General features: G+C 44.8%; 3 protein-coding genes across 3 annotated transcripts; 1 reads left to right on the top strand and 2 right to left on the bottom strand.

Moving 5' to 3' along the window:
- Positions 1–529: 529 nt before the first annotated feature.
- Positions 530–1,092, bottom strand: EDB91DRAFT_1058090 (uncharacterized protein; the record flags this gene model as incomplete). The annotated part of the gene is made up of 2 exons (XM_041314132.1): positions 530–646; positions 697–1,092. The coding sequence occupies 2 exons, from the start codon at positions 1,090–1,092 to the stop codon at positions 530–532; spliced, it is 513 nt and encodes a 170-aa protein (XP_041173910.1).
- A 1,665-nt stretch (positions 1,093–2,757) lies between these two features.
- EDB91DRAFT_1302483 (U5-snRNA binding site 2 of PrP8-domain-containing protein) lies at positions 2,758–3,993 on the bottom strand (the record flags this gene model as incomplete). The annotated part of the gene is made up of 6 exons (XM_041324992.1): positions 3,402–3,993; positions 3,320–3,354; positions 3,243–3,260; positions 3,167–3,199; positions 2,989–3,110; positions 2,758–2,932 (listed from the first exon to the last, which is right to left on the bottom strand). The coding sequence occupies exons 1-6, from the start codon at positions 3,952–3,954 to the stop codon at positions 2,758–2,760; spliced, it is 936 nt and encodes a 311-aa protein (XP_041173909.1). The 5' UTR covers positions 3,955–3,993.
- Positions 3,994–9,436: 5,443 nt separating this feature from the next.
- EDB91DRAFT_1084750 (uncharacterized protein) lies at positions 9,437–10,258 on the top strand (the record flags this gene model as incomplete). Its single annotated transcript, XM_041315810.1, has 3 exons — positions 9,437–9,772; positions 9,832–9,920; positions 10,099–10,258. The coding sequence occupies 3 exons, from the start codon at positions 9,437–9,439 to the stop codon at positions 10,256–10,258; spliced, it is 585 nt and encodes a 194-aa protein (XP_041173908.1).
- Positions 10,259–10,762: the final 504 nt, after the last annotated feature.

Below are 10,762 nucleotides of genomic sequence, written 5' to 3'. Positions count from 1 at the left end.
GGCAAGTAGCTACAGAATCATTGGTCAATTTGGTTTTTTTCCTGCCCCTGGATGCCTTTGCCTGAGATTTGGTACCAGTAAGTCCACTGGCAGTAGCTGGTAATACATCCTCACTCCCTTCAAGATGATCCTGGGTATCCACCGAAGTCTCTGCATGTAGTGCCATGGGAGTTGGGAGACATGGAGTTGAAATAGAAGGCTGTGGGTCAGGATCATTGCAGATGACAGGTGCTGCAACTTCTAGTCGAAGAGTGTTGGCACCAGTGGGCATGGCTGCCACACTTGTAGGTCCAGAGGTTGCAGCAGAATGGTGCGTGTCTTCATTAGCCTGCACTGGCAGGTCAACAAATTCCAATGGTTTGTTGTCCGAGTCTGAATCACTGGCATCAAGCATGGCCATCATGTGATCAAGTGATTCAGTGACGTTCTCCACAGTGCATGGAGCATTGTTGGATGGCTGCATCTTTGTAATACCATCAAAGACGTACCTGTTGATTTGCTCAACAACAGATTTGATGCACTGGTGGGTTCACTTGATGATGATGAATTTCTTGACTGTCTGAAAGATAGAGTGATAGGCAATTGAGGAAATAGCGCCAATACCATCGCCTGAAAATTCCTGATCTGGGGATAGGATAAAGATGGTCTGCAGGACGTGATGAGTGTGAGTGTACATTTAGAGTACCAAAACCCTACTGATGTGACACCGAATGCAATCAGCCCAGGAGTGCAGTTCGTAAGCTGCCATATTTTGGCATAGGGAGGTGGTCCACCATGCACTTTGGGACACAATGTCATCTTTCCACATATTGCAACCTTGATAACCTTCAAAACAAAACAAGAACTTACCTTTGCAATGACTGTCCAGTTTCTGAAAATTTTCTTCTCATTCATGACATGGGCAGGGTAAAGTATGGGTGCCTTGAAGATATCATATGCTTTTCCCTTGCCTGCTTCCCATCCGATCAGGTCTGTGACCTGTGGGAGGGAAGTATGGTCATATTTTGAAATGAAAAACTCATTTGGCATGTTGAAGATACCACCTGCAACAGTACACAGGCTGTTTAGAAATGGAGAATGAGCTTGCTGCATTCCACTCCCAAACTATGAGGCTTTAGTTACAATGACTTGAAATAGGAAAAACTATGCACCTGGTTGACGAACACATGTGGTTGATGGATGCATAGAGTTCAGTGACAAGTGTGTCCTTTTCTGTCAACTTCTTTGCATAACGATTTGGGTCCGAGAAGTCAGCTGGAGGATCAGGACAGTCGGTTTGAAAAATGACTTTATTGGGGAGATGTTTCTCCCTGATAAAGTATACTTCTTTGCCAAGCCTAAAATAAGTTTGTTGATGTCGCTAGTCTTCAATGAATCAGAAGCTGCAACTGTCATATACCTGATCCGACCGCTCCGATATTAATATCCGCTCTGCTTTCTGACCCCCTCCGCTCCATCCATCCTCCGCTCCGTCCAATCATCATCCGCATCCGCCCCTACACTTCCACTTGACCGCCCAACTGGTCCCCTTCCATAATGTCTCCATTCAACTGGAACCTCTTTCCCCTTTTAGATATATACTTTCCCCTTCAGTACATAGACCCTTACTTCTGGATCACCGGTAATTCCTATTACCGCTCGATCACTGATCCGACGCGTACATATTGATATCCGCTCCGACTTGTGTCTTCGCCTGTGTAAAGTACTTACAAACTATATCCTTGGTACATAGCTTTACAACATAGTTATCCTGATCACTGCCTCATACATAGAAGTATATAACATATCCTGTACTTAGATATTTTCCCCAGTCTTAATATTACTTGTCTTCTCGCAGTTACTACTTGTGAGAATTCTCAGTAGGACCTTGCCTCCTCTGGACACAAGTCTCAACTTGCTGTCGCCTCTGACCCTCCAACCCTCTGCTCCGACTTAGAGCCGTGCTCTAAGTGCTCCCCTTAATTCTCCGCCCCTACCAATATTCCCCTTATCCCTTTCCCCATCCTCCGCATTATCCTCTGCCTTCCCCGCTCCTACCAAACCTTCCCCCTATTCCTATCCACCCTCCGCATCACTCCCCACCTTCTCCACTCCACTCCTAGTCGGCCTGCTGCTAGTAGCTCTTACTTCCCGACCCTCAAAGTGGACCAAAGCGGTCCACTCGTCCTATCGTTGGACAATGTTGGACCCACTCCAAATTCGGGGCACATACTCAGCTAAGGGTGCAGCGCAAGAGCTGAAGCCAAGCCCCAACCCCTCTGCCTCTTGAGATGGTATGGTACCTAACAATAACACAGAGAAGACATACATTGCAGCATGATTCATGTCAATGTGCGATCCTAGTACACATTGTGAGCCTACACAGTGACATGCGGACAGATCAAATCTTGTGATTCAGAGACAGAATAAGGTCACTTACATCTGTAAAACAGTGAACATTTGAAATTGACACAAGGCTGTTGAATGAGGACCCTTCAAGTTGCTTCATATGGTACAGGTGAAGCAAAACATACTGGTATGCATGCAATTGATGTAATGGCTCAGAGCATAATAAGCTGTGGAAGGAGTGAGAAGTATTGGCAGGTTAGCCAACAATGAATGCAAACAGCCAGAGAGAAAATCACCATTTCAGTAGCAGACCAATACACATCGGCACAATTGATGGTTGGACTTCACCACAGCGTGAACCAATGGTTAGGAATCTGGTTAAGATTGGACCTCTGTGCATTGGTAAGTCTCCTGTATCGCATCAACTCTTCAAATCCAGATGCCTTCTCCCAGAAGAGACCCCCCAGGTGGGGAAGTAAGTGCCTTTGAAGAGCATGTGCTCCAAGATACCCTCAACACCAGTGCAGAAATAGTGTCAACACGGTAGTTGTTCAGTTGCCAGAGCTTTCCATTGTGGTGCTGAGACGTCCACCACAAGGAGTTGCTGTAATGGTATTTCATTAGCCGACAATCAAACCAGACAGCTAGAGAGTAACTCACTGTTTCAGCAGCTGGTACTGCTTCCAATCTGTACACACACGCCAACCTTGGTCATACACCAAAGTGTGATGATCCTTTTGGAAGAGGGTGTTGATATGAGGAATATCACGGTCCCAGCTATCCTACAGATCTCCAAGAGTGAGGCGACAATTCTGGGCATTGGCCTCTCAGACCAAACACGAGCTGAATCCAAGAACTCTGCCTCCCATGGCTGTACAAGTTCGGAATCAACTGGTCCTCTTCATGCGTCATACCAGCATGGAAGTGTGTAACTGTTCAAATGAATTGACATGAGCGAGAGAATGGTTATCAAAAAAGTGAGTGAACAAACCTCCAACGTCGGTTTGCTTGAACCATCGCAAATCACTTTGTGGGATGAGAACATGACCCATCAAAAGCATTCCAAGGACCACCAAGCTCCTTTGGCATGTAGAAGACAACAGGTGGGAAATGGGATGGCATCTTACTGTTCAAGCTGATCTTGACATGGGTTTGAATCTTGTTCTCTGCTTTGACAAGGGAGTCCAAAAGCTCATTTGTGTGGATGACAGCCTTGCAATAGTAAGTCATCAAACCGATCAGAGCAGTGTTCCACTTGTTGACAATCTTCAAGAAAGTGGTGAAGCTGGAGCTCACCAGGACCTGACGAATAAGGTTGTTGAACTGCTGGACACCATCATTGGGGACATGGAGGAGCACCTGCGCAGTTCTCTCTTTTGTCTGCTCATTGGTCAGGTTCCACACAGAGTCCTTAAATGAGAACTGCTCACCACCCATCGTCCTAATCTTGGGTAGGATGCAAACCTCAAAGCTGCATATTGAGAACAACAACTGTGGGTTGTCCTTCGAGTAGACACTGACAAAGGTGTCTTCCCACTCGATGGTTATGAGTGAGCGTGGCAAGCTGTTCTTGACATTCCAGAAGACTGCTCTTCCAAGGTTGATGTCATGTTTGATGAGACGCATATGACAATCTCGAGGTCAGCAGCGCTTGTTGTTGTACCCAATAACATTGCTGTTAGTTGGGTCAGGGTTAGCACTCAGATAGCGCTGGATGAGGTTCCTTGCCTCATCAGCGCTGAAGTGAAAGAGGATGTGCAAGCAATCAATGTAATGGGAGTATAAGTGGATGGGGTGATGAGTATCTGTCACAGAGTTGTGATACTGCAAGAAATTATTGGGCATCTGAGGAGGACCTGCCATTTCACTAGCTACAAGTCAAGAATGAGGAGATCAAGGACAAGACCATAGTACTAGAAGACAAAGGTCAAGAACTGAGGACCACAGATGAGACCAAATGTGTTCATGTGTGCCATGTCCTTGTAGGTTAGCACCGTGCCATTCTTTGCAGTGATGTAGTCTGCCAAGTTGTGATCAAGAATGAGATGGAGGAGACAGTTTAGGAGGGTCAGGTCAGTCTTCTCATGCACCTTGGAGAAGACAGTCTCCATCATTACATTGCACTCACCCCCGCTTGTACTTACTGCCAATATAAGATCCTTCATTGCAACCTCAACCTTGATCCACTCATCGTCTGTAAGAGTGGGTCAGACAAAGTGTGACTCTGTGATGGTCAACTTGTCCAGGGGTAAGATAATCTTCGCCTTCTCATTGTTGATGTGCAAGCCTGCCACTTGAGTCCCAGTACTGCAAAGACAGTGTTTGATTCTGAGGAACAAATGACTAAGTCAGTGGTGTTCCTGGACTGAGTATAAGCACATGTACTTGGCCTGGAGGTGTTGAAGAAACTCTTCAATTGTCAGAGCTGTGTCAAAGAAGCTCTGCAATTGTCAGAACTGCATTGAAGAAGCTCTTTGGTTGTTGGAACTGCACAGATTTTATGCAAATGGGTGAACAGGTTCATCTGGTAGAGCACGGCAATGTTCTGCTTTAGGATAGCAGGAAATACTATTACTACTAGTACAAAAGTCATTGTACATCTGTGAAGGACCAGCATGTAAATATTGTTGCAAGGGAAGGATGAGGAGACCAAAACATACTAGTACTGAGAATGGCCTGGTTCACAATGATTGAGCTTGGAGAGCCATGACTCAAAGGAACATGTCAGTGTCCACAGTGTGAATGACAAAGTAATCTCCAGCCATTTCAGGATCGCTGGCAAGAGCAGCGCCCCAAACAATTGACCAGACAGAAATGATTTCAGAGGATGAGCGAGGTTTGGCTCGTACATGCCATATTCAGATATCATTATCTCGTCTTCAATGACTACTGGCAATACCAACATCATAGGGATGAATAAGGGTGAGAGGGAAATCAGTGCCACCAATCAAGCAGCTGCACATGTATACAAGGCGAGCGAAAAATTGCTTGTCGGCAGTTTTCACCATGACACAGTTGTACCTCGGCAATCCATAGAATTGTGAGTTGCACCGAAGCAAGTCTCGGTGCAGGTGCCAGTCAATCATTGATTCATAGTTTACCCACAAGAACCAAAACTTGGTAATCTGATAGAAATGTATCAGTACTATCAATTGGGTGAAGTAAATTAGCATACCATATCCTCTGCGTGCAGATGAATGTGCCTTCTGTCTGGCAAGGGAATGTTATTTTGTGGTAAGAAACCATTCAGCTTCATCCAAAAGTCAGTGAAGGCCCTGTCTGTCCCGTGTGAGTGCATGATATCCGAAAAAGAGTGATTGCCTTGCCTTGAACCTAAATGCACATGTATAGTAGTAGAATCTACCCTTGGCTTGGAGATTCCAGTGTCACCCAGGGCTTCATTGGTCTCAGTATCATGAGTATCTTGTTGATTGTACTGGTCAAGTTCATTGAGTTCAGTACACATAGATGTTGAGGTCAGAAGCCATTCATCATAGCACAGAATCTGTAATGATAAAACCATGATTAGACTGAATTTATAAGATGATATAGTTATAGGCGACGAACCTGAGAAGCAACATTCTTGAAATTTGTGCGTTGAAGGTAGATTTTTTGCAAAGAGCCGTTGTGGGTACAACAAGTGCAGCAGTGAGAAATCAATCTACTACAAAGTTGGGTCTTTGCTGCCTGCTGCCTTACTTGAGAACAAGCATGTTCGACCCTAAAGGGGATTGCTACTGGGGAGTGCTAGTCTCTGCCTAAACGACCATAATCAACCCTACCACAGGTAGGATGAGGATCCGCCAAAATGCGGAACAAGCAGAACAAGTGGAACTCAAGTGGAACAAGTGGAAATCAAGCGGAATGAATCGGAATGAAGCAGAACTCAAACGGAAACAATGCAGAACATACAGATTCATCGGAACTTGTGGATCAAGTCGAAGGAAGTATATCACAAGGTTAGATTGATAGTGGGCATAAGTCAAAGCGGTCCTCTAGTAAGGTGAAGGAAAAGTCGGAGAAAAGTTGGAAGGTAAAAGATGAGATTTGATAAAAAAAACACCCAAGCCCTGAGTACCACTACTTATAGGGAAGATTATTTTCAAGGAACACTGAGGTACAGGTAGTAAATTTCTCAGGAAGCAGAAGTGAAGGCAGGCAGTGCACATGGGTGCAATACTCTGCAATAGGGGTCCATGCCATAAGGGCATGTGTCAATGCAATCTGGATAATGTTAGAAGCAATGGGAAGAGAGATACAGCGTACCAATGAACCTGGAAGGATGGGGACAGGACATGTGAAGGTTGTCCGACGATGCATGGGAATATCGGATAGTGTAGGCAAGTTCTGAAGGATGCACGGGAATGCAGAACACATTGGATGATGCATGGGAAACACAGAATGTGCGGAATATGCGGAACTGATGTGAGATGATGCGGAATCAACAGGGTTTTACACCTCAGTGGGAGTACTCCCCACACCAGGGGGAGCTGTGACTAATTTAAAAGTCACAACAGTTTGGTGATGTACTATTAATTTAAAAGGACAGACAATGAATCAAGCTTCAAAACACACTTGTGCACTCCAAAAGGCATCAGCAGTCCATGGTTCATCTATGAAGTGGACAAACCTTTCTCTGTTGAATTTGGAAAGATGTTGAGCGTCAAATACAAAGTGAGGGGCAAGATGTCTGTCTCACAATAAGTCAAGCACCCAATTCCAGAGAGGGTGGTAGTGCATGTCAAATTTGTGCACTGTTTGTTCATGCAGAACAAACACTTTATCATTCTGAAACTGCGCACTATATGATCAGCTTGTTACAATTATTAGTTGTAGATAGTACTTACTTTGGTATACTGCTATGAAGCAAGCTCCCACAGCAAGCAAACTTTGTCGTGACTTTGCAGTGTGAATGTATCATTGCCACTGACAACCTGATGAACAACATTGAGTAGGCGATTGGTCTGATCCTTTGTCATCACAGCTTCAAGTGCAATCTCTGCTATTTCAAAATCAAGCCATGTGCGAAAGGGCTCCCATGGTGAACTGTTACGAGGTACATAATCTTCCGTTGGGCAGCTGCAGGAGAACTCAGAGAAGCAATGTACAGTGGAGGGGAGTTGGCTGTGAGGATGGTATTCAACTTGGATATCATCAAGCTCACGAGCAGGCTCGTTGGGACTGTGATCAGCATTGTCGAAATCAGGACTGATGTTGTGGAAGTCGGATAACACTGTGTCATGGTCCATTGGTGGGTGTCATTGAGGTGATCACCCTTGCATATTAATATCTAACAGGTGGCACACACTGTTAGTACATTATGAATGAATTCAAATTGAACATATCAGTATCTGTTGCCCAGATAGCAGTGGCACCTGCTATATTACAATCAGTATAAAAAGTGCAGTACAGTCATTGAAAACATAAGCGCTCACCTGCAGCAGATGACTGCATGTCCTCAAAACATCTTAGATTATCACAAAGTTCTGTGAAAAAAATTTCATCTATCTATCAAGCACATCATACAACTGATTTGAGTGCTTACCCTTCTTTTCAGCTTTCCAAACTATATCAGCAAATTCCTTGTCTTCCAGCCGTTCCTGTTCTTTCTTTGCACAAGACTTTGAATGAGATCCTAACCTGCGTGTGCAGACATTCGCCCCACATCAATCGCACATCACAAGGTCTGATGCCTGTTGTTTTGACTTGGGCATCATTATGTATATCAGTAGCAGATGAACGGTGAGCAAGTTGATTGGAGTGGTAATCTATCAATAAGGCATATTGAAGGCTTATCCGATTCAGAATCAGAATTGCATCAGAATGACTCGTAATATTATTGAAACTCCGCCTAAGGTATGGTAATGAGCTCATAATCTAGGTCAAAATGATTCTGAGGCACATTACAACATGTGACCATTATGATACCAGTAAAAGATCTCCAACACTATTTGACCGCACCCTAATGCGCATACATTGAGATAGAATCGTTAAATTCCCAGGCAATAGTGTCATTATGATCTATTAATTACCTATCATTTTAGAAGGTACATGATACATCCTGGCCTTTGAGTGAAACTGTAAGATGATGATACATCAGTCACAGAGGGTGATACATTACCTACCGCCAAAGATCAATGTATTGAATTCTATGATACATCACCTACCACCAGAGATTGGTATATTGAATTTTATGATACATCATACTACCATGTGAATGATATATTATCAGCCCTAGTAGAAGTGGGCCCATTTCTGAGATTATGATATATCACTGGTAGGTTAACAAAACTTGATATATAACCTGCTATGATAGTACTCCTACTCGGCACTCTAGCCAGTGGATATCACCTCCTAGCACATGGATGCATCCGCGTGCTAGGAGGTGATATATCACAAGTACCTTTCTGACCCATGGAATTAGTGTGCTTGGAGTCCAAACAACGCATCTTCAATGATGCACAACTCTTTCCCCCCTGTCGTCCTCCTTCTTCCTCTCCAGCACACAGCACACAGAACACCTGCATTCATATGTGTGCTGCCTCCATTGGATTCCCGGTTCTCCTGTTTTCTCTCACTAGGCTTACGTGATATATCACCATATGTCAGTGAAATGTTAATAATACTGACTGTTAGCAGTAGACAATACACATCAAAGTTCATTGATGCAGGCAGGGTTCACAGGGACACAACAACAATCTCAATATTAACAGCTCGGACAGGGTTATGGGTATACTAGTATAGTAGGCAAGCAGGCATGAGTATGAGGCCCATATCAACATCATTTATGGGATTTTTTCCTCATCTCTGAAGCACTAGGCTGTACCAAGTTCCGCTTCCTCTTGAGCACTGCTTTTGTTACTCGCTGTGGGCTGGCATTGCCAATTTCATTGGCTTCCTTTGCTTGGGTTGAGGGACGTCCCTCACATCCTGAGTGCCTAGCCTTAGTTGTGACTGTCTGTTCCAAAAGTGTTGATGGCTCCAAATCAGGTGCCAATGTGCCCTGGTCAGCTTCAAGTGGTAAGGCTTGGGTGAAGAGAGTGGCAAGGAAGGCTCAGGCAAGGAGAGTGGGCCGAGTGGCAAGGAAAGCTCAGGTGAAGCAAGTGGCATGGAAGGCTTGGGTGGAGGGAGCAGTAAGGAAGGCTTGGGTGAAGTGAGTGGCAAGGAAGGCTCGGGTGAAGCAAGCGGTAAGGAAGGCTTGGGTGAAGCAAGCGGTAAGGAAGGCTTGGGTGAAGCAAGCAGTAAGGAAGGCTTGGGCATAGTGAGCAGTAAGGAAGGCTTGGGCATAGCGAGTGGTAAGGAGGGCTCAGGCATAGCGAGCGGTAAGGAAGGCTCAGGTGAAGGGAGTGGCAAGGAAAGCAGGGGTAAAGAGAGTGGCAGAGAGGGTTGTGGTGAAAAAACTACTGGGGAAGGCTGGCGAAGATGGAGCAGTGGAGTTGTACCGGTAAGCAACAGATTGCGTGTGGGCAACAAATTAGTGTCATCTGAAAATGAAAATTGCAGCAGTATGAATGGTTCCTGTGCTTGAGGGAGTGCAGTAGACATAGTCAGATTTTCACCAGACACAAACTCCTTTCTCCAGGCAGTGATTGGTGAGTCTGGGTGCATTGGAGCTGCTGGATCATAAGAATACAGGTCAGGATGCAGGCGACCTTGCCATCTGTTCAATTGTGGTGTGATGTTGAAGTCGATGTCCTCAAAATGTGCAGGCCTCTGAGGTAGTGGCAGGCCGACATTGGATGCATGCTGCTGATCTAACAGATCATATAGCAAGATGAGGTCTGTGATAAATAAAGGAGGAGAACTGCATCCAGATGTCAAAATGAGGTCAGTGGTTGATGGAGGTGTACTGGGTATAGATGTGGGAACCGAAGTTCCCTTTGAAGACCCACCTATTCATATATCAGTTGTAGACCTACAAACCGACTAAAAATCATACATACCATAGATGCAATTCAGATGTCTTTTGAATGGTAATAAATACTGTTCATGGAAGTTAGACGTTGATGCCTTAAAGCTCAGACCATCTGGGGTTTTGCCATGGTGATAACTGACAAGTTGTGCAAATAAGATCAACCATATGACTAATACGTAAGGAAGACTACATGCCTCAATGTCATGATATCACCTTCACACAAAGGATCTGGTCCACCCATGATGAGTGAGTAATGCCATCCACCAGTCAAAGTTGAGAGTTCCTCAAATATCTGACCAAGGACAATTGGCAGCTCTTGAATTGCACTTCCAAGAAGAAATCAGTTGAAGTCTAACAAATCCTGAGGAATTAGTTACCAGTAAATCTCCTCTTTTGTTTGATCATTCCCCGCTGCGACAGAACCTAACTTTCTGGCAGCATTAATACATTGAGTCTCAATGCAAACCCCATCCTTCATATCTTCTGACTCCTTTGCAAAACATTCACTCGTGTGTTGCC

The sequence above is a fragment of the Suillus paluster genome, assembly GCF_016628075.1.
Source record: "Suillus paluster strain FC165 chromosome Unknown EDB91scaffold_58, whole genome shotgun sequence".
NCBI classification, from domain to species: domain Eukaryota; kingdom Fungi; phylum Basidiomycota; class Agaricomycetes; order Boletales; family Suillaceae; genus Suillus; species Suillus paluster.
This window is presented reverse-complemented; position numbering and strand designations above follow the sequence as displayed.